Source organism: Malus domestica, chromosome 09 (genome assembly GCF_042453785.1).
Source record: "Malus domestica chromosome 09, GDT2T_hap1".
Lineage (NCBI taxonomy): Eukaryota > Viridiplantae > Streptophyta > Magnoliopsida > Rosales > Rosaceae > Malus > Malus domestica.
This window is the reverse complement of record NC_091669.1, coordinates 8465821-8489793: the sequence shown is the minus strand read 5'-3', so window position 1 is coordinate 8489793 and position 23973 is coordinate 8465821. Positions and strand designations below refer to the sequence as shown.

General features: G+C 36.0%; 4 protein-coding genes across 4 annotated transcripts; 3 read left to right on the top strand and 1 right to left on the bottom strand.

Moving 5' to 3' along the window:
* Nucleotides 1-1102: 1102 nt before the first annotated feature.
* On the top strand, nucleotides 1103-4441 carry LOC103442670 (GDSL esterase/lipase At2g04570). The gene is made up of 3 exons (XM_008381478.4): nucleotides 1103-1689; nucleotides 2086-2575; nucleotides 3980-4441. The coding sequence occupies exons 1-3, from the start codon at nucleotides 1321-1323 to the stop codon at nucleotides 4171-4173; spliced, it is 1053 nt and encodes a 350-aa protein (XP_008379700.2). The 5' UTR covers nucleotides 1103-1320; the 3' UTR covers nucleotides 4174-4441.
* Nucleotides 4442-6932: 2491 nt separating this feature from the next.
* Nucleotides 6933-8041, top strand: LOC103442669 (uncharacterized). Its single transcript, XM_008381477.4, has one exon. It carries the CDS (start codon nucleotides 7024-7026, stop codon nucleotides 7720-7722), a length of 699 nt encoding a protein of 232 aa, XP_008379699.1. The 5' UTR covers nucleotides 6933-7023; the 3' UTR covers nucleotides 7723-8041.
* A 2924-nt stretch (nucleotides 8042-10965) lies between these two features.
* Nucleotides 10966-16044, top strand: LOC103442668 (centromere/kinetochore protein zw10 homolog). Its single transcript, XM_008381476.4, has 14 exons — nucleotides 10966-11688; nucleotides 11849-11986; nucleotides 12159-12332; nucleotides 12566-12727; nucleotides 12941-13174; nucleotides 13253-13390; nucleotides 13565-13657; nucleotides 14115-14210; nucleotides 14517-14645; nucleotides 14755-14832; nucleotides 14952-15110; nucleotides 15196-15343; nucleotides 15458-15540; nucleotides 15654-16044. Exons 1-14 carry the CDS (start codon nucleotides 11131-11133, stop codon nucleotides 15732-15734), a joined length of 2271 nt encoding a protein of 756 aa, XP_008379698.2. The 5' UTR covers nucleotides 10966-11130; the 3' UTR covers nucleotides 15735-16044.
* An 802-nt stretch (nucleotides 16045-16846) lies between these two features.
* Nucleotides 16847-19905, bottom strand: LOC103442667 (protein disulfide isomerase-like 2-3). Its single transcript, XM_008381475.4, has 9 exons — nucleotides 19603-19905; nucleotides 18919-19077; nucleotides 18608-18721; nucleotides 18258-18415; nucleotides 18032-18131; nucleotides 17767-17943; nucleotides 17539-17684; nucleotides 17290-17436; nucleotides 16847-17201 (listed from the first exon to the last, which is right to left on the bottom strand). Exons 1-9 carry the CDS (start codon nucleotides 19732-19734, stop codon nucleotides 17027-17029), a joined length of 1308 nt encoding a protein of 435 aa, XP_008379697.3. The 5' UTR covers nucleotides 19735-19905; the 3' UTR covers nucleotides 16847-17026.
* Nucleotides 19906-23973: the final 4068 nt, after the last annotated feature.

Genomic DNA, 23973 nt, shown 5'->3' with positions numbered 1-23973 from the left:
TCTTAGGGATTGCATGGTTCTTCAAAAGATTTTCATAAAACTTAATGAGTCTTGCATGTTCATATTTGATCTGAATATCACAGACGGATTGCATGTTAGATATATGTTCTTGCTTGAATATCACGAGGAGAATATATATTAGGAAAACCTAACCTTCGAAGTAGCATGTGTAAATCGTAAGTAATTGGTAGAAATTCATAAGATTGCTAGGTGATGGTGGAACCCTAGTGCCTTTATAAATTGGTATTTAAAAATCTTTTCTTCGATTATATTAGTTTTTAATTAAAATTCGTTTTTAATTTACCCAATCTCAAACTCTATTTTCTCAAGTTTTAATTCTAAGTATTTTGATTAGGAATTGTTTCTACATAAATTATCCAAATAGTCCTTGAGGAAAACGACCTTGCATGAGCATCTATACTACAATATCCTTGTATTCTTGCAACTATTTCATGTGATTTTTGACCCTATTTGCATAGATGTTAAAAATCCTATCAGCCATCGTAGTCGATCGTAGTTTCTCTCAGCTTCAACTTCAAAGTTGATCGGGGGCATATCTAAAGATTTGTTAATTGAAATATTATGATCTTCTTTGGCATGTGAAATTGTCTTCCGGCCGTGATACGGACTAAGATAATTGTGGTCACCCATTGTTCGATCTTAATCCATTGGTATGTGGGTATTTATTTTTTGTGTACTTTCTCCTCCACCGTTAGATTAAGATTGAATGGAGATCGAGGATACTTTTTCTGGTCTAGCAACGGGACTCGATACCATCCTATCAAAATGATATTTAGAAGATTCAGTGGCAATTGAGTGAACTTGGATTTCAATAAGTTGCCACTATGTACGTGGTTTATGCGTTTGTGTCCTACATGTAATATACCAAATGTATATTGGTACAACAATGTAGGTCACTCTGTTCAACTGACTTCGGCTACTTCTACATTTTATGGGTCAAATCATGATTTTAGTTTTTGTGGTTTCAACTTTTGCCATTTGAGGCTAGCTAGCTTGTAATTTACTAGGGTAATTTTAGAGAGAATAATTTTTAAGATCAAATTTTGTAAATTATATAATATGTCATCAACATAAAATAAACATGTTAATCAATAGTATTTAATGTCTTCATTTTGTCAAACTTTTCAGAAATGGCATATGAATGTATTTATGTTCCAACAACTTCTCTACTCCAATTTCCTATAATTCAGACTTGTATTTATGTTCCAACCAATATTATTTATACATGAGAATCCCCCTCCCCCCTACTCTCACCACTCGTCCAAGGTTCTTTTGCTATAACAAGAAAAACAGCTGATCATGGCATACCTGCACATTTCATGGCTTCTTCTAGCTCAATGCCTCCTACTACTAGTCACAAGAATTGTTGCCAAAGTTCCGGCAGTCGTGGTGTTCGGGGACTCGTCGGTGGATGCTGGGAACAACAACCAGATTCAAACAGTTTTGAAGAGCAATTTCCAGCCCTATGGTCGTGACTTTGAAGGTGGCAAGCCAACTGGGAGGTTCTCCAATGGCAGAGTGCCTACGGACTTCATCTCCAACGCTTTTGGACTTAGATCATCCGTACCTGCCTACTTGGATCCTGCTTATAACATATCAGATTTTGCAGTCGGAGTTACTTTTGCTTCTGCTGGCACTGGCTATGACACTGCAACTTCAGATGTGCTAGTATGTCCCAAATATTTATTATAAAGCTTCTCTCTCCACAGATAAATATAGTTACTATTAACTTGATCGATTAATTGGTTCACTTTCTATTGAGTTATAATGATTGTCTAATATGATATTAGATATCTAGCTAGTGTTGCACCGGCCCATTTACTTCACTTTATACCAACAAGGGAAAATAATAGTGTTTGATGCCAAGTACCAATTTACAATATCTATTACATTTTTTATAATTAGTCAATATTTTATCACAATTTATTTTACAGTATTTATTAATAAAAAAAATGTAGTAGGTATTGTATATTGATACTCGATATCAGTTCATGATTCTAATTAAGCCTTGTACTAATTCAGTATATATATCATACTAATGGACTGTACTACCTTACTTTGTAGTCAGTGATACCACTATGGAAGCAGTTGCAGTACTACAAAGAATTTCAGAACAAGTTGAGACTTTATATGGGAGGAAACAAAGCAGACCAAACCATCCATGAAGCTTTGCACATGATGAGCTTAGGAACCAATGACTTCCTTGAAAACTACTACACATACCCCGGCCGGTCGAATCAATACTCTATCGAACAATACCAAGATTTTCTCATTGGAATTGCAGGAAATTTCATCAAACAACTCTACGATCTCGGAGCTCGGAAAATATCCTTAGGAGGCCTACCTCCAATGGGGTGCTTGCCACTGGAGAGAACCACAAATTTCATGGGTGGAAATGACTGCATTTCAGATTACAACAATGTGGCTTTAGAGTTCAATGGCAAGCTGAAGACCTTGACTACAAATCTGAATAAACAGCTTCCTGGGATCAAATTGGTTTTTTCAAACCCATATTACATTTTCCTGCATATGATAAGAAGGCCTTCTTTTTATGGTAAGTCAGTTGACTTGTTAAGTGTTCATTGTTACCATGGTTTGCTTCTTTCATGCTTACATGTAAAATCATTAATGAATTTCACCCAACAACTAAACCAAAACTTTCTCACTTTAGCATTTAAGCAGTCACAATATCTAGGTGGTGGATATTAAGTGATATTAATTTCTATTACTTTTATATTGTTTACCAATATTTTTTTGGAAGACTTTGGATGCCGTCTCCATCTATCAATATGCTTTGACTGAAACCTTGTTGGTTTTCAATTTTTGATCTAAGTCCTTGAAAATAATGTGATAATTTATTTCTATTTATGTTACTATATTTTTTAAATTAAAAATTGAAATTTATAGTTGTTTATGTTAATGAGATTTTAAATAAAAACCCATAATTTGAGGGATTAAAAATATTAAAATATAAATTATACTATTGTGTGTGTGTGTGTGTGTGTGTATAAACATGAGTACATTCATCAAAATTAACAAAAGAATTATTGTACCAAAACATGGGTACATTCTTCAAAACCACAAAAAAATAATAGATATTAGGCTTAATAACATTAGTAAATTTCTTCGATGAAAATTGACATGAATACATTCTCAAATCAAAGAAAAAGAATGTACCCATATAAGTTTGAAAAAAATTTACTAGCAAAAAATGATACATTTTACATATAACAAATTGGTATATTTAAGAATGGGTACATTTTAAGATTAAAAATTTGAAAAAAAAATTACATGAATGGGTACATATAAGATTAAAAAATTGAAAACATTTTTTAAAAAAGCTAACGGGTACAAACTTATTCTAATTTTTTATTTATTTTGGAAATGTTTTGGATTAAAAATTAGTTAGGAGTTTAATAAAAGTAGGAGTATTAAAATCCTAAATCAATTATTAATTTTTATTTTAAAAAATTATGTAACTGACATGTAATTTCATTAATACATTAATGTTAGGAACTTAGATCAAAATCTGAAAACTAATAAAGTTTCGGTTAATGAACATTAGTAACTAGGGACCGGATACTAATTATTCCTTTTTTTATACATATTTTACATTAGGAGTGAAAATTTAGACTAAATTACACAATTAGTCAACTATAATATATAATATAATATCAAATTCGTTATTCACGAGAGTCGAACTAATAACCCTCACTTAATAATAAGACGGATATTTAGTGACATTGCTTTCCAATTTAAATTGGGACATATGTTAAGGGAAAGTGCTACTAGTACTCCGAAAAATTCTTCTTGCACTCCTTTTTTTTTCTTTCAACACTAGTTAAAGAGGCATGCAAGATGATTTTTTTAGAGTGTTAATAAATGTGGTGTATAAAACTATGATTTATCAGTGAAGAGCACCAACTAACCTTTGATGATCAAATTCTACAATTGACAGGATTCGAGGTGTCATCGGCGGCGTGTTGTGCCAGTGGAATGTTTGAAATGGGCTACGCATGCAATCGAAACAACTTGCTCACTTGCACAGACGCAAGCAAATACATTTTCTGGGATGCCTTTCATCCTACTGAAAAAGCAAACCGTATAATCTCTGATTATGTGGTGAAAAAAGTACTTGCCCAGTTCCTTTGATTAGCTTCAAATTCAAGAGAAATGTACGCGCCATATATATGCTTTGTCATCATATATGTATTCTACGCGATGCTGTGTTGGTAGAAGAATATGTTGTTTGCAGAAAAATGGAATTAAGCCTAGGATCTTGTGGACCTATGGTGCCTGTGATATTAGTACGTATTCCTGTACCCATTTCTGAGTGACCCAAGACAACAATTATATGTTGTGTGAAAGTACATTTGTGGCAGCGTTTGGGTATAAGTTATGAATTTGAATGGTTTTATTATTGGAGTATTATAATTCGAACAGGCTAGGACCTAGGAAAGTACTTACAAAAAAATAACTTGCGTGTACTTAGAGATGTCATATTTTTTTTCCATAATAATATATGCGTGATTGATTGGAATACTACTATAATGACATCCTAATCACATGAGGAAAACTTGCATATCTCATGTTGTATAAAATTATCTCTGCATGTTTCTCATCACATAATTAGTCAGGTGAGAGAGCTTCTCTCTAATTGTAGGGAAGTTTATTTCCCCTTGCAGGATAATATTTTTATTTGATTCAACATTGTTTAGATTTTTTTTTTTTGTGACATAACAATTCATCATATTTCCTAAACTTACCGGCTTGCCTTATGTTTACTTATTTTTAATCATGGTTGTGCTGATGGATAGTTGAGGGCATTGCCGAATCCATGTATAGTTTTCCATTAATTTAACCCAGCTCAGTTTATCCATTAATATTTCAACAATAGTTAAGATGCTTGATAAAATGTTTGAAAAAAAATATTGAAGCGAGGCTTAGAGTATTTTCATGTCCCGACAAGAACAAAATATTCTCGGTGGTTGAGGATCCAAATTTTCGTATTAAAAGTTAAATAATGTCATGACAAGCGGAGTGATAATCTTCACTAGTAGGATTTTGATGAATTTGGAAGTTTATATATGTTCCATCCAGAGCCTTGGCTTAAAACAAACGGGTAGGGGAAATACGATAAAATCAAAATGTCACCACATTATATATTACACATGCACTTGATCCTAGGTCTTTCCTAGCTAAGCTAGAATAATGTCCAAATTGAACATAAAAATTATCTATCCACCTTTGTTTTATTGCTTTTTGGACTTGTCGAAAAGTTTGAGAGGATACAATAATGCTCAGCTCACATGGTTAATTGTTATACTTTAATTGCTTAAAGTATGGTTAAAAAAAATTCCACTTTCTTGCAGCTCAAATCGATCTATGTTTGTAGGCGATGAATTTGAAAAAAAAAAAGTTTAGATTCTAACATAAAATTAATTGATAATATATGAAAAGCAGTCAAATAATTTATAAGCACATGTAAAGTACTTTTTCATCAACTTGGGATTTATAAACACGCAGACAATGCAACTTGGGTGACGTGAAACACATGTTGCCATTAAACTTTACACGTGGGACAACCTGCTCTAATACCATGAAAAAAGTTGAGGCCTCTCTTCTCATCAAAGTAGGATACATTTCTCAACATAACTATAGGTGATGTTATTCCACACACCCATTTTTACTTTTATATTTTTTATTAATTTTTGTCATTTGATATTTTTCAATTTATTCGATCCGACGATCGAAAATTGAAAAAAATTATATGAGAAATAAAACGAGGATGTGAATAGCACACCCCGGTGAACTAAAGAACTTATCTACTCAGTAGAACATTGCAGAGCATAAATTTATACGCATTTTGGTAAATCTTTAAGACGGCTCCATTGACGACTTTTTATTTACTTAGCAAAGAAGTAAGACGAACAACTTGCACAAGCCTCAGTGTTTAATTCATATCTTAGAGTTTTATTACAGTCAGTTCATTTACACGCAACGCAAGCAAATAATTTTCATCTCCACGACTATTGGTCCACAAAGAAACGCAGAAGCATCAATAATACTATAACCAAAAAAAAAAAAAAAAAAAAATCCCTGATAACGCTTCTATCCTCGTGGAGAATGCCATATTCCACCGATTGCGAATAATATGTTCGTGATTAAATTTCATAATCGAAATCATTCAATTTATTAATTTTTATTCGAAGATTATCTTACAAATATTATTTAAAACGAAAATTATTTAGTCATCAAATATTTAAATAATGGAAGGTTTATAATGAATAGTTACTTGACACATGATTTGAAATTATTAAAAAACTGAAAGGTTTCATTAAAAATTTGAAAGGTTTTTTTTCTTTTTTTTTGGGTCAATAGGAATTCCATTAATAAAGAAGAAAACACAGAAAGACTTCTTAGAAAATGAGAAGATAAGCACAGCTCTTACATTGAGCATGTTCTAGTAAATAAGAACTAGCTATCTAGCCAAAAAGGTTACCAAAAATTTGAAAGGTTTATAATCAACCTACATCCTCTTTGGATCTAATGATCTTCAGCCTAAGGATCAAATGATTCGAATTGTTAAAATTTGATCAAACGGTTACAGATAAGGAGTCTTCTAAAAGTTATAATAATTGTAGCTGTTGAATTAAATTTCAACAGTTCAGATCATTTGATCCTTAGGTTCAAGATCATTTGATCCTTAGGTTCAAGATCATTAGATCCTTAGACTCAAGATCATTAGATCCAGAGAGGATCGTTTATAATGATAAAATTGCATCACCGATGATACTTATCTGCAAACGGCAAAATACGTGCATTCCCTACATTTGACACGTGTGCTCCTATATTTTAGATTCTTATTCGCCACGAAACAGTTGCAGAGATATAAAATGTGAAAAACACAACCGACTCCAAAGTGGAACGAAATCATTTTCTTTCTGTAAGCAAAAAGCTAAATACCAGAAGAAGAAAGGAAGAGCAACACCAACAACCAATATGAAGAAGCTCTACAACAAGAAGGGCAAAATCCACCCGTCACCGTCGCCGCCCTCCGTAGCTGACCCTCTGACCCTTCTTCCGGCAACCATCCTTGCCTTGGCCATATCTCTTTCCGCCGAAGACCAAGAGGTCTTGGCCTATCTCATCTCCTGCACCAACAACTCCTCAGGCGGTTGCACGATGAACCAGCTTGGGCCCACTACTAAGTCCAATCCTGCACCGGCGACAAGACCGCCGCAGGTAACATCTATGCCTTATATCAAGCCACACAATCCCAACGCGGACAAGACCTATGGCGACCACAAGGCCCACCAGAAGTGCGACTGCTTCAGGTGCTACACGAGTTTTTGGGCACGATGGGACGCTTCGCCGAACCGCCAGCTGATCCACGAAATCATTGAGGCTTACGAGGAGAGGTTGGTGGAGAAGAAGAGGTTAAGAAACTCAAAGGTGAAGAAAGAGAGAAGGAAGACTAACAAGGGCAGTGGTGTTCATTTGGGCTCTGGGGAATTAGGGCATGGGGACAAGAAGGAGGTGGAGGTAGGCCCACAAATGGTGGATGCTGGTGTTGTTGTTGGTGAAGTGATGAGAGGTGGTGAGTCTGGTGATGAAGGTTGTGAGGTTGGAGTGGAGAGGGGGACCATAAGGAGGCTGGTGAGTTTCATTGGGGACAAGATTTGGGGTGCTTGGAATTAGGGTTAGGGTTGTCCTCAACACAGATAAGTTTCCAATTACCAATTCTTTGTGTTAGATTTTATTCTTAAGTTGTTTTCCCTTTGTGTACATTACCCATCTTGTTGAAGAAAAACAATGGGGATTTGGTGGCTTCTTTGCCATTTGGGTTTTCATTTTAGTTTATTTTTTTTCCAAGATGGTTCTACTAGATTGGATTAATTTGGATTTAAGTTCCAAGAATCCAATTTAGTGCTGAATTTTGGATTATGGAATGGAGTACTCCTCTTGTAAGTTATCTATATGGTTTTGCTTAAGCTGTGAGATTTTTAATGGTTTTTTATATTAGCACCCCACAATACGTTGAATGCACCCCATATTAAAATTTAATATTAAATAACTTATTTACTCCACTATGTAATGATAATTTTGACCTTATTAGGTTACAAAAAATTAAAAAAAATTGTAAATACACCCCAAATCACCTTTAGTGTATTATTTCTCTTCTTCAACTATCAAAACCCTCTCATCCTCCATTGTTGAACAAAACCCTAACCAATGAAATTACATACATGTTGATTGAGAAAAATTATTTTTGATTAATGGAACACGAAATCGATATACCTTCCACATGTATTGAGAGAAGGTAATTTTGAAGGTCTAATGGAATCATTTGGTGCCAATTCCCATCAAATTTGTTGGTTCTTTTATGTTATTTGTATTAGAAAGATGGAGACCTAGTTCTTTTCAACAAAAAAAGAAAGAAAGATGGAGACCTAGTTCTTCAATATATGAATGACAACATATGTCTGGGAAAACCCACCTTATCATCCCCAAGAGAAAAGTTTAGCGATTAAGAAATGCAACATTTTCTACGGCCACCCTTGAGAAAAGGGGCAGCAACTATAGGAATCTATTTCAATTGAATGTTACACAGCCACACGCATGAAATTGAGTTGCATCTGTTCATATAGTATTAAATATCAATGGCTCTTAGATGATTTGAAATCATTCACGAAACATTCAATGTTTAGATTTAGTTCATGAAAATTAAAAATGGGTGTTATAAGATTTGAGAAATGTGGGGTGTATGTAGAAAATATAAGATGTATATTGAGAATGTAGGGTGTGGAGGTATTATGGAGAAGTATGTGGAGTGCATTAAAATAATTTTTAAGTGAAAAAGCAAATGTGAGGTGTATTAAGTATGTGAGGTTTATTCAACAATTTGTAAGGTGTTAATATAATAAACATTTTTAATTCATCTACAAAAACAATTTGCAGCATTAATTAAGTTATCTTTCTGTTATTTTTTGCTTGATTAGTAAAAATTTTAACTCAAAATGTAAATTCGTTCACACAATCGATATTTCAATAGATTCGTACGCTTATAAAATTAACATATTTCGATCTCAACCATTAAGTAATTGCCACGAATATTGCAGGCTGCATCATTAGACTAACATAATAATTTAATAATTATATTATTAATTCAAAGTCTTGTTAATTTTTTTGTCATAATCGTGTTTAACGCCAACATAAAATAACATGACTGTGCGTTATTGGGTTGAAGTTGAAACGGTCAAAGTTCAATGTTCATCAGCGTCGAATGTATGATGAACCAGTAGAGTCTACAGACACAAATATATGACTGACTACTATTCAACGTTTGAAAGTGCCAATTTTCTTCTGATTCTCTTGCTTCTGTTTTTCCTCTCATCAAGTGGGATTAAATTATATGGAAATTAAACAGAAAAAAGAGAAGAGGAAGAGGAATCTTTCAGAGTAAATTGTTACCAAGGAAAAGAGGATTGGTATGGTCTAACATTTTAGGTCATTGCCTGTTGGCCTATGTTTAATAAATAATGATCTGGTTCACATTTTTTTTTTTATCTCTCACACACTCATGTTAATTTATGTTTATTGTTTTTTTCTTCTTTCTTTCAATTCGTTTGATATGAAAGCCAGAAATTGAGAGGAGTATGTAAAAGGTAAAAATAGGTGTGTGGATAGTACAAACTTTTAGTAAATGTCATTGTGTGATAATTAAACTGCAAAATATAAGTTCAATTTCATTTGACACTCTTGGATGGTGTATTGTGTTTTTGGTAAAATGCATTTGTACGTATCTAAACAAAAGATGTTTTAAGTTCAAACACTCATTAGTTATTGCATGTTCTCTTTTTTTCGATTTGCTTAGAAGTCTCAAAGTTTGGTTCTCCTAAGCCTCGAGTTCGGTTCTCCTAGGTTTCGAGTTTGATTATCCTTATTTATCTATTTAAAAATGCCAACCTCATTTTCATAATATTTAATGGAGGGTGGAGTGGGAATCGTCTTATGGCACTTGACAAGTTTAGGTCAACTTACCTAAATTCCACACTAAACATGACTTGTGTTGACTGATTTACACGCATGCTGTTCTCCAAATACACCATATTGTTAATCCATGAAATGACGAACAATGCCTAGGTTTATGGACAACCTTGTTGCAATGTCACCTTCAATGTTGCTGAGGTGGTTGCACTTAGAGAAGCACTTCAATTTGCTGAAGTGGCATGGGTTCTTTGGTTTTTTAGTTATGAATTCAGTGCTAGGTAAAAAAATTGGGAGTTTTAATTAGGGGTGGGTAAACAGGCCCTAGACTGGTGAGTCGGGGCAAGTCCTAACGGTTCGGGGCAGATCCAAAATTTTTAAATATGAAACGGAGTGAGGCGGGTCCAGATAGTTGAGGAAACGGGTCCTCAGCCCGGCATGTATTCACCGTCCAAATCGATGATTTAGTCTCCTATGTTGATTTCTCCTCATATCAGAGTCATGAGACTCTCAGTGACTCAGTTTAATGGTAATCTTGAGAAATTGAGCCATTTAGACGGGGGTTTTGATTTTTTTTGTTTTTCATGCTTTAGTGTCTTTTACGGTTTGGGATGTCCCAAATGTAAAAACAAATTGTAAATAAACTAAAGAGCTATGACACGTTAGCGAAGCTAACACCTCCATCAATCTAGTTGACAAAATGAGGTAAAATAAAAGACAAAGGATACATGGATTAAAGCAAGACATAATAGGGAGTAAAGTGAAATTTCATACAAGGGATTAGGAGGTTTAGCAAATTTAAGAAATGTTGGGATTTGGGTTTTGGGTTTTGGGCTTTGGGCTCCGGCTATATTTGAAATCATTAAATTTCAAGCAAAAGCTCAGCCCATTAATGTCGAACAAGCCCAAAGCCCATATTCGAACAACATAATTCCCCGCGAATAATTAACAGCCCGCCCCAAAATCCAAACACCAACGCTCCCGGCGCACGATATCACACTCCGCCTAAAACCTCCGCCAGTCCCATCTCTTCGTTCTTCATCCACCATTCCGATACAAACTACACTCCTCCGGCTGAGTCTCCCCAAACGGCAGTTCCTGCCGTCCGATTGGCCAGAAATGGACGCCCTGTTTGACTCAATCAACGTTCGAGAGCTCCTGTCGGCGCAGGACCTCAGCGACCCCACGACCCCTCTGTCCGCACCGGATCTCCGCCTCCTCATCCAACGCCTCGACTCCCACTCGCTCCAAATCAAGTCCAAAATCCAATCTTACCTCCTCTCTCACCACCAGGATTTCGCCAACCTCTTCTCCGTCTGCAACGACGCCGTTACGCGCTCCAATCAAATCTCCGACGACGTCGTTCAGCTTCTGAGTTCGATTTCCGACCGCCCGATCGAGGCGGAGATCGGACAGATTATAAAGAAGATGAGCGCTACGACGAAAGAGGCGAGGGAGAAGAAGGCATTGTTGGAGTTGGTGAGGGCAATTCTGGCAATAAGTGAAAAGTTGAATGGCGCGAGAGAGGGGTTGAGGAATGGACGGCTGAGATTCGCCGCCAAGGAACTGAGGGAGCTGAAGAAAGCTCTTAGGATTTCTGATGATGATCGTGTCGATGAGAGAGAGCCAGTGGTGTACAGCTTGCTGAGGAAGGAGTGGTCAGAATGCTTTCAGGAGGTAAAGAAGATTACTTTCTGTTTGGTTGCCGAGAAAATGAACGAAAATGAGAGAAAAGTAAATAGCTAGTTCATGGAAAAAATCTATTGTGGTTGTTTTTTGCTGATTTTTATTTGAGTTTGTGATTTTGTTTTTAGAGGAATTCGGTTTGGGTTTGTAGATTCAAGAGGTGCTTGTGAGGTTCATCGGAAATGCGGTGCGGTTTGAGCGGGAATTGAATAGAATCCGTGTCAAGTATGTACTAAACATTGATGGAAACGATGGGATTGAGCTCCGCACAGTTTTGGAAGCTTTGGATGTAAGTTAAAGTTAATTTGTTTCGTTCCTTCCCTTGCCATTGAATTTGAATATAAATTCGAGTCCTCATCTTACAGTGTCAGTACAAGTAGACACATTGTTCAAAACTGCCCAAAATTCAATTCAAGTTATTGTAATGAATTCAGTTTTCTGATTTTGTTATGGGATTTTAGGTGGTTGGAATTTTGGATTATGGTCTTGCTAAAGTAGCTGACTTGATGATCAAGCATGTCATCTCACCGGGTCTAAATTTTGGAGCTCCTGTCTCCTTTGTAGCTGAAGTAAATCAAGACCCTAAAGTACTGACTGAGGCAATACTGAACATTGTGCCATCAAATGATCCAAAGGTAGTTTTTACATGTCAATCTTGTCTAAATTTTTATCAGTCTTATTGTTAATGTTTAATGGTAGAACCTGTAATCTTTGAGGAAAAAACAAAAGGGCTCAAATCAAGTTATCATATATGATTAATTTGTGGGACTGACTCTTTAAGTTATCAATTCAATAAAGGGTATTCCGCATATTTGTAGTCACTGGATTCTGATAAGCGTTGCATTGACATTTTCCTTTGGATTTTCAGATTGAAAAAATGGATGGCAAGACTATCTATTCAGGGATTATTCAGGTTATCAAGTTTATTAGCAACTATATCTGCCTTCAAGATGAATCTTGGATTCGATGCTTTGGGAGATTGACATGGCCAAGGATTTCAGAGTTAATTATTTCTAAATTTCTTTCGAAGGTTATTCCTTTTATCTCTTTGCACCCATCCCCTTCTTTTTTAATTAGTTTGTTTGAATTCTATTATAAACATAGGTTATCAAACAAGGATAGGAATTTCGGTGAATACTCAAAATTATCTCGTCATTAGCTGCATTAAAATTACTGCCTGCATCATGACATTTGTCATTTTGCATATGTCTATGTAATGGAGACATACGTTTTGTTGTTTCAGGTTGTTCCTGAAGATGCTTCAAAACTTGCTGACTTTTTGAAGATCATTAGTTGTACTTCCGAATTTGAGACTGCTTTAAGGGAAATGAAGTTTATTTCAGCATCTGATAACAAAGATAACCAGTTGAGCAATTTTGCTGAAAATGTCGAGGTTCACTTTGCATCCAGGAAGAAGACAGAGATCCTGGCAAAAGCCAGAAATCTGCTTCTACAATGTGATTTTTCTACTCTTCATGTAAGCTTCTATATCTGTATTGAATGCATTCATAGCTATTCGATAATGCCAGCCGTTGAACAGTATATTTTCACTCAGGAGTATCCAAGGAATAACAAGAATGATCGGGATGCTGCCAAATCTCCAGAGCTTGTTGACTTGCTATTCCTGTCGGGGAGGTGTGTGGTGTCCAAAGCAGCAATTGAACTAATGAAGCTAGTGCACCAGACACTTCAGGTATCTGGATTAAAACTTATAAAATGTTTGATTTTCCCCTTTAATGAGGTAGTAAAATAGAAAAGCACCCTTGTGTTTAAAACTTAGTTTTTATGATTAATGCATTTTTTCTCAAGTTTCAGTTTTCTCGCTTCTCGATTCTTTTAAGGCCGCAACTGTGATTGGAATGTGTAGGATGTTTGCATGTCATCCCCCAGAGTTGCTTTGGAGTTTTATCGGGCTGCTAGGGATGCTCTACTTCTATATGAAGTTGTGGTTCCTGTCAAGGTTAGTACATGGAAACCAGTTATAAACTTTACCTACTGACCTTTTTATACATTTGCTAAGCCAATCTAAAAAAGTGCAGGTGTGATGGTTATGTCTGTCCTATTGCGCTGTCTATTGTACTAAATTTTTTGAGAATCCGAACCCGGCTACCTTCTCTCTGTCCCTTTCTAAGTTTTATTCATGAAAGATACAAAAGAGGTCGCTGATGACAGTTGATGTTACAGTATCATTATGATTTTTATGTCATTTTTCTGAACCACCACGAAAATCATTTTAATATTTTAATTGTAGCATTCTGTTTTCCTATGCTTTAACATCATATCTCAGTTAATAAAACTGCTCTGGCAAATCTTTATCAAGTTTACTTTCTGGCTTGTTTTCACCTCACTTAAGTTTTTCATCAGTATTGGTGATTTTTGCATGCACTATAAGTGATCTTCTCTCTTGACTTGTGAAGCTAGAAAGGCAGCTTGATGGAATCAACCATGTTGCTGTTCTTATGCACAATGATTGCTTTTATCTATCTCAGGAGATACTTGGGCTTGCTTTCGAGGTATGCAATGAACAGTCATAATCGGCTCATGTTATCAATTTTGTAGGTTCTATTCACCACCATCACCAATATCACATGCATCTTTGCACCTATAATCACTCTAGTATCATGTACCACTATCTAATAAAAAAACTGTATGTTCGAATGTGCCAAAGAATCACAGTTCACTATTTATAGGATACCTAACTTAGATCCCAACAAAATGCTGATTTGCTATTCTGTCAATAATGGAATCCATTTAATCTATACTGCTTCTAAAGTTATAATAAATAGTGGAATTCATACATTTGTACTCTTTTGTCACAGTATCGCTCAGACTTTCCAAGTTCCATCAAAGAACATGCTATGTTTGTTGATATGGCTCCAAGATTCCATATTATAGCAGAGGAAATACTGCAGAGACAAATTCAACATGTTATTCGTAGTTTGAGAGAGGTATAACCGTGCAGAAATGTTCCAATTCGTATAAGAGCCAGAAATTTATGTAGTTTATTTTAGAAACTTTGAGCTTTTTATTTAACTTCAGAAATTTTTTTTTTACCAGGCTCTAGATGGCGCTGATGGATTTCAGAATACCCATGAAAGGCAACAATTTCAATCTGCAAATTTGAGTATAGATCAGGTGGCCTGCTGTTAATTTTAATGACAAACTTTTGTTTCATACTTTATTTGTTAAGGCCTTTTTAGTACCTTTGTTTTTCTACGGAGGTATGTCTATAAGGCTAAACATATCTTGTTCAGGTTGTTTTTATTCTGGACAAAGTACGTCTGATATGGGAGCCAATCTTGTTGCCTTCAACTTACAAGAGAAGCATTTGTGTTGTGCTGGAATCGGTTTTTTCTAGAGTGACAAAAGACATACTCCTTTTAGATGATATGGCAGCAGAAGAAACATTACAGGTATAATCTTTTGATTATATATCCGGTTTTTGTAATTTTGATGCTTATGTGTCTGCTAACTATATCGTTGTATTTATGTTCCTAGCTTCAAAGTCTGATTCATTTGATGCTGGAAAGCCTAATTTCTTTGCTGGAGTCCCTTGCTGCCATCCAAGTAGAGAAGTCACAAGAGGGCATTGCTTGCACCATTGATGATTTCATACCTTCGTTATATAAAATTCGTAAATTGGCAGGCATGTTTGATTGTTTTATGTCCGATACTGAAACATTAGTGTGATTCAGTAGAGAACTAGTAGATGTCTTGCAAACAGAGACCTAATTCTCATTTTTGTGTTCAAATTCTTCAGAATTATTAGATATGCCCTTAAAATCCATTACAGCAGCTTGGGAAAGTGGAGAGTTGCGCAGTTGTGGCTTTACGTCGTCAGAGGTATGATTTCAGTTTTGTGTTGTCCGTGGCACGATTTCACTTGAGCACATATTTTGTTCAGCTTTCCGTGCTGTTCATTTCTCACTGTTCTACAAGCTCTTGAATTTTTGCAGGTAGAAGATTTTATCAAGGCGATATTTGCAGATTCACCTTTGAGAAAAGAATGCTTGGCGAGGATAAAGGGCGACTGGTAAAACGCGCATATGATTTTCCAACTTGAGCAAATGGAATTCTGAATGTACTTAGAAGCTGCAGCATGTATAGGTGATTCACAATTTTTCGCTGTGGATCCGTTTTGAGGGATTAGGTGCCACTTAGCTACAATTTAATACATCATAACTCTCTTTTTTTCCTCTTTTCTGTAATATTTCGAATCTAGTGGATCTTCACAGAGATGTTTTTCAGGCACTCTCACAGATGGACGGGCTCGATTGTTTTTGGTTTTTTTGAAGACACTCACTTTAACCAGCCATTAGTTACTGAGATTTGGCTTTACCTCTCGCATTTTCTTGTTGATTTTGTCCATTGATCTTCATTAATTCATTTGATCAGATGCCCGATAATTGAGAGAGGTGTGTGAGAGATAAAAGTAGGTGTGTAGATAGCGCGACTCTTAAGTAAACCAATTTAAGTTGATACTCAAAAAGATAAGGGCTATTTGAAATTTTTATTTATTTCTCAAAACATTTCTTGAAAACAATTTTCTTTAACACTAAAAAATTTGATTGGTTTGCGATTCAAAAATTTTAAATTTTACGTCTTAAACTAGACAAAGAGATTTAAAAAGAGGGTCAAAGGAGAGGGAGAAATAGGAGAGAGGAGGAAAGAAAGTAAGAGATGATTCAAGGTAAGAGAAATAAGAGAGAGGATCGGACGAGATAGAGAGGAAGATGAGTGAGAGAAAGAACTGAGAGAATGAAGAGAGCGAATCAGAGGAGAGACAAAAAAGATATTAAAAAAAAAAGAGGAGAGAGAAAGAAGAAAAGAGAGATTTGGAGTAAGAGGGGAGGAGTGAGAATAAAACAGAGATTTGGAGTGAGGGAAGGAGGGAGAAAAAAAAGAAGGAATGAGCTTAACCTTAAAAACTCGAAAAACTAACTTTTATGTTTTTAAAGAACATATTATATTTTTTAGTTCAGTTTTTTAAAAGAGTCATACCAAACAAGTTTTTAAGGTCTAAAACTTGAAAATTGTTTTTGAGTTTAAAAAGTTAAATTCAAGTAGAGTACCAAACATGTCCTAACTTTTTCAATAATGTAGGAAAAATAATTTTCCCAGTAATAACAAGATCAGAAGCATAAGAAACTTGTATGCGAAAAGACGTTCCTCATAAGATAGCTCTCTTAAGCTCTGTCGAAAACATCGTTGAAAAAATAGAAAACACTAGAATGATCAGCAACGCTTAACATTGCTCGTAACGTCCTCCAAAATCAATCTTAGCCTGATACATGTTTCCTCTATCTATCATGATAATGCTTTAAATTTATCACAACTCGTCCTTGTTCGTGGTGTCTTCTCCCATCAGTTCTTCAAGGGAGAACTCGTCCTCTTCAAGAATCTGTCCGTCTTTACCATCCCAGGGTTCGATCTTCACAATGCTCGGGGTGCCCTCCAGAGGCAAGTTTCCCTTTCCTCCACGCCCGGCTTCCCTCACAAATTCTCTGCAAAACGAAATTGAGTTGTTTTAGTTTGCTATATTATCACAAGGATCAAGGGTGGTTCAAGATAATGTGGAGGCAGAAAACTTACGTAATCTGATCAACCTCGAATGCACTCTTAAGTGGTGCATAAGCTCCCTTTTTTGCATTTAAGGCCACCAATGCTGGATATCCATAACCTCCGACACCTACTCGGTTCTCAAGGTCTGGTTGCTTACCAGCTGCTGCCCAGACATAGCTGCAACATACATGAACATTCATTGTCAGTAACTAGATTCTCAGCTTCTCAAGCCTGCGAGGTTTCATCGCAAGTGATTAATGCATTTTCCCAAAAACTTGCCTGTAGGGACTTCTCTTAAACTTCTCTGCAACGGATAGTAACTGCTGAATGTACTTGTTCCTCCCTTCTGCCTTGGAGTCCAAGATATCAGGTAGGAAGGCCACAAAACAGATGGCAGCTGAACCACATTTCTCTTCCATTGCATCCTACAAGGGCACGGAAGCTTTAGTCCCCTAGGTTACTTACAGTCTCACACAGCTTAAGTATTGGAAGGAAATAAAAGCTTACAGGGCCAGTTAGCTCGGTCACTTCAGGAGGTGCAACGTTTGTTTCCAATTGTTCAAGAGCAAATGATTCAAAGGCTGAAGCACTCCTCGCACCCTCATAGGGGAGTGGGCTCTCTTTGTCAGCTCCAAATACCAATATGGTTGGAAATCCTTGAACGTTGAACTTGCTCATCAGAGACTGGTAGTACCACCTTGTTAGAACCATATAGTACAGAAAATAATAACATGTAAACCCAGCACATACATAGCAATGAAAGTAAAGTTACCTTCTCTGCATCACAATCAACGTGTCCCAACTTCACCTTCCCTTGTAAGTTTTTAGCCGCCTTCTTCCACTCAGGTGCCAATTTTTTGCAGTGCCCGCACCTTAAAGGTAAAACAAGGAAATTAGAAGAAAAAATAGTCAATAATTTCTACAATCTCATATAATAGACTGAAGATCACACTCTGAAAACAGCTTATACGATCATCATAACAATAATAACTACTTACCAAGGTGCAAAGAACTCGACAATCCAGAGTTCCTTACTTTTAAGCACCAGTTCATTAAAATTCTGGGAGTTTAATTCTACTGAAGCACTAGGTTCAGATTTTTCACTTGATCCTCCTGTTGTCTTTCCACTTAAACGGTCTTTCAACAGTGCCTTTATCTGTACAGGACCAATGGTCACATTACTAATACACGAATCCATTTTATGCAAGAGCATTATATGACCAAACGACAACAAAGGATAATCATGATCTACGCATCCTCTGATACGGAATTCTATTCCAACCGATATTACAAACAAAGAAATAAACTAACAAAACAATAAGAGTTTGAACAGGAGATTACGACGAACCTGTTGGAGTGCAAATTCTGCAACGGGTTTCACATCCCTTGCTCCCTGATAGTCAACTGGAGGCTTTCCAGGTACAAACACCTTTATTGTTGGCAATCCTCTGATCCCGTATTCCTATAGAACAATCAAACATACCGACAGTCCCACACAAAATTAACATAGTAAACAACCTGACATATTCATATTGCCTTGTCCAAATTCGACAAGACTATGACCAAATTATTTTCAGGCAGAGGGGTGTTGTTAATCTACTTTTGCTACTTCAAACTTAAATGTCAAAATTAGTAATTACAAGAGTAACTATGGGAAACCTGAGCGAGGGACTTGTGCGCATCAGCATCAAGAGCTGCCACGGTAGCCACACCCTTTAAGACAGTAGCCGCCTTCTCCCAAATCGGTGTTAGAGCCTGACAATGCCCGCACCACGGTGCAAAGAATTCAACCAGAACAACTCTGTTCGAGTCCAGAACCTGCCACCATTCCCAAGGATTCAGTTCAAGAAAATACTAGTCATATTTTGGTCTGATCCAATGTTTTACTGATCGCCTTCGATGTTCACAAACAAAAAATAACAATCGCATCACATCCAAACAATTTCTTGATAATGTAACACCATACTAGGAATCAGTAGTTAACCCAATAATCATCGGAACTTACTGATCACATTTCTATTGCTGGGAAACGAAAACAAGTAAATTTATCAAACAATTTATACTCGGTGCAAAATTGACTTACCTTTTCCAAAACAAATATTCCCATGAAGCTAAAAGCCAGATCCAAAAACTAATAAGCTCATTAAGCACTAAAATTCTAAAAGCGATACAAGAAAGCACTTTGCTTTCAACAGCAATAAAATTGCTTCTGAATTGAAAAAGCCAAATCAGCGCCCAAGTGCTTTTCAATGAAAAAGGTGACGAATTTCAATGGATTAGTGCAAAAAAACTGAAAATCTGAAAAGGGCACGTTGCAATTACTGGTGAAGTTTGATCATTTACCTTGGACTTGAAGTTGGAAGGAGTTAGCTGAAGAACTGGCGTTGAAGGTCCGTACAGTGCATCACAGACATTGAAGACGAAGAAAAACAGGAAGAAGATGATTGCGACTGCTCGAAATTGGTTCTCTCTCATTCTCTCTCTCTCTCTCTCTCTCTCTCTGAGATTTGTTGTGCGAATCAGTGAAGAAACCTCTAGAGGCACAGACACACACCCCGTGTCTTCTCTTCTGGGCTGGGCGAGCTACGTGTGAGGGCCAACCAGAGAATTACACGTCAGTTGGTCATGGTTTCTCGTTGAAATTTTATTGGTGTATTTTGTTCTTTATTATTTGTTCATAAGAGGTTGGACCAATAAAGGAATAATAAAGTATTATCAGATTAATTCGCATAAAAAATTAATTAAATGCTAGGGAACTTTAATGAAAAATTCTTGGTATTGTTCATTTAACAAAAAAATCACATTTTTACATTAAAAAGTCAATCCTGATACTATTCACTTTATCATTTATTTTGTCCTTATCGTTAAAACTCAAGGTTTTCAAGCCCTTTTCATTAGTTTTCCTATGAATCTATGCTCTCTGGTTAGGATTTGGGTAAGGGATAGCCTATCGGTTTTTTGTTAGTACATCGATGTTTTTATACTAAAAAGAGGGAGAGCTCGGCTAAACCACATAATGAGCAGCTTAATTTGGTATCAAATTTGTTATACACGAGATTCGAACCTAAGACCTCTCACCTCCAAGTAAAGAGGAATATCATCTCTTGAATTATTACTCAAATTGAAATTGACTTCCTTAAACTATTTATTTGGTAAATTAACCCTTTGAATTATTTGAAATTAACCAATTAACCTCTTGTCGTTAGATTTCATCCACTATTCAATCAAATTCAAGGGCATATTAGTATTTTCATAATCAATTATTACTTGTCAGCTATAACCAGTTATAACATATGAACACAAAATAATTCAAACATATGAGATTAAACTTTACATTGATGCTTATGATGGTTAACCGTGATTTTGTTCAAATTTCTTCACTCGATTATGAATGAGTTTGTTCTTTTGTTTTTTGGTAACGTTATTAGGGAGTTTAATTATTTTTCTTTTAATAACCCATTTCTAAGTTTAGGTGATTAGGGCAATTCCAAAAATTGTTTTCTGTATTGAATTATTTGCTAAAAATATCTATTTCCTGCATTTAGTTTTTAATTCTCACATATATATTCAGTAAGCAATTTGACCATACTCGATAAAAAGATAATAACTGCATCCACAAAAGATCAAGAAAATTAAAAATTAAATATCAACTATTCATTCAATATCTTTATTATAATGAAAGATGATGATAACTTCAAGCAATCCAAAGGACATTAGAGCACATTTAAATTAAAATATGAATTGATCATAATCTCCATAAAATTAGTTAGTTTTTGACAATTGATGAATGAGATCAACTACCTGAAATGCTCTCAATCCTTCTTCCACACAACAATGCCCTTATAATCATGAACGACGGTGGCAGCCGTGGGATCAACCACCAACTCATTCTTGACGAAAATCACAATCCGGTAATTGATGCCCCCCGCCACCACCTCAATGTTGCCCTGAACGATTGGGTGAGGATCGGTAGCGTGGTACTAATCTTTCCCTATTCCAATTTATTTATTTATTTTGCTGTTTTGTTTTTTCCTTTGAGTTTTTTTCTTCATATGTTACTTTATTTGAGTAACCACTATTAAATTTAAATATCTTTAAATTTAAGTTTTAAATCGTTGATTTCAAGTGCTTAAATATGAATTATAATAGATTTTGCACGGAAAATTATATCTTGAAGAACATAAATATGATACTTTTTGTTATGATAAGAGAAATAAAATAAAAAATAACTAAAGAGGAAGAGAAATTTGAAAAAGAAGGGATCGGTACGACTCTAGCGATTGATATACAATGGTCGTCACTACCTCCCTAGCAATAGCTCTTGTGAAAAATCGGTAGTGAAATATTAGATTTATATTTGGGAAAAAAAAAATATTAGATTTATATCCTTGTTTTTGAGTGTTTTGATTTGACATAGATTATAAGAATATTTTCACCAAAAATACATTTTTAGAACATGAAGAGGATAGTTTGGTGTTATGGTAAGGGAATTTTTATTTTTTATTTTTTAATTTTTTTTTAACAAAAATAAGACACAACGATGAAGATGATAGTTTGGTGTTATAGCATGATATGTTTATTTGCGCCTTGCCTTTGTCATGCCATGCTTGTTCGCATCTAACCTTCAAAAAAATGCACAACTGTCTGTAAAGGTACAACGAAGGGAAGACACGAACAAGTGTCTGATTCCATGTATGACCAAGCATAACATTCCTTGCAAAGGCACAATATTTATTAACCACACGCTTACTAATTTATGTCATTTGATTTTCTTCAATTCAACGGCTAAAAATTGAAAAAAGTGTGTGAAAAATAAAAAGAGGTGTGGGATAGCACCTCCCGTTCACAAATGCCATGCTAATTATCTTGCACAACCTTGCACGAAATCCGCGTGATGCCATCATCCCAGCACACTTTGATCAACTCCTTTCAACTCCCCCAATTCTCTATATAAGCTTCTCCAGCCCCAGACGCCAAACCCGCCATTGCTAACTTCAAAGAGATCGAGGATTTGAGATAACGAAAGATTTAGAGGTCGAGGAGGGAGAAGCTCGTCAATTTAGTTACCAAGCTGAAGAAAATGGTGAGGTCCTTGTCAATTCATGGGAACCTTGATCGCCAAGTTGGCCATGGAGGTTCGCCTTGTGCTGTTTGCTGCGAGGAGCTTTTCCTGCCATCTAAAAGGGTGAAGGGCTGTCGAACAAGAAACAACGATGTTGATCCGTTTATAGCAACTCATGCTGCAGCCTAGAATTATTTTTTACTCTTAGACAAAACATGTATATTTGAGAGAGAGAGGTTCACCATTGATGCTAATGTACAATGTGAACAAAAGTCAGGTACTTGCATTCTCATTGCAGTGCATGCCCCATCCGGATGTGCAAATAATCATGTGATTTCGGTTTTGTAATTTATTTTTAATCGAGCAATATTCTAATTTAATATAAACTACGGTAATTTTAGTGCAGAAAGAGAGTACGTTGCCACTACGCCTACGTTTGCTTATGTTCATGTATTTAATTTGTGTTTGTCAGTCATACAATTAACCTCCAAGGCTTACACATAGTAGCATTTGAAAATTAAGCATCTTCAATCTAACCACTGCAATGCTATAGCTTCTGAGTCCAGCAAAAACTTTTCTCCAAAGTAGAAACAACAGCATATACCAGGCTTAAAATATAGGAAAGCTCATATATGTAGATGCATAAATGATAAATTATACACTGTTGATGCACAAAACCGGAGGTCTTGGGACAACGTAAATCCGACCGTGAATATGCAAGAAAATAAATAACACAAGATGTATCGTGGTTCACCCCAATGTTTGGGCTACGTCCACACTGATTATTGTATTTATCTGTTTGTGAGATGATTTAGAGGGAGAGAGAGCTTCCTTATGTGAGGACAAGCTTATCTGAATATGAGAGGGGATGTGAGGTCCTCCCTAATTGTGAGGGTGAGGGGTCCTTTTATAGAATAAGGGCTCCTCCCCTTTTTACATATTTGCCCCTCAATTTATTACATAATTACATTTGAGTCCCCCGAGTATTTATACGAGGTCTAAATACGGAGACCCTAAGTATGGTATAAACAGTAGTCCCCCAAGTCTTCAGTTAAGAGAGTCTTTTGGTTGGAGACTTGAAATTCAGTCCATATGTGGGCCGAAGTAACTAGATGTCGTCTTGAACTGATACTTGATATGAGGCGGTGCTCAAAGTGAAATGATGTTCGACTAGAAGTAGCACATGTTGCGAGGCTGCTCGGCTTATGGCTTATGTTGCCTTGGTTGGCTCGGCTTGTGGCGTTGAAAGTGAGGGAGTCCTTTTTATAGAATAAGGGCTCGCTCCTCAATACATAAATGATAGGCTAAAGTTGATGCTCGCGGCGAGGCAGTTGCTCAGTAAGCGGCGATGCTCTCTAATGATGGTGAATGAGTCCCTTTTATAAGATACGGGCTCGCTCCTCAATACATAAATATGGGCTAGAGTTGATGCTCACGGCGAGGTGGTTGCTCAGTAGGTGGCGATACTCTCTAATGATGGTGAGGGAGTCCCTTTTATAGAATAAGGGCTCGCTCATCAATACACGAATAATGGGCTAAAGTCCCCCATGTATTTTTCATGAGGCCCAGTTGAGGCCTAATATATGGTGTATAGTGTAGTCCCCCAAGTCTTCGGTCAATAGAGTCTGTTGGCGGGAGACTTTAAATTGAAT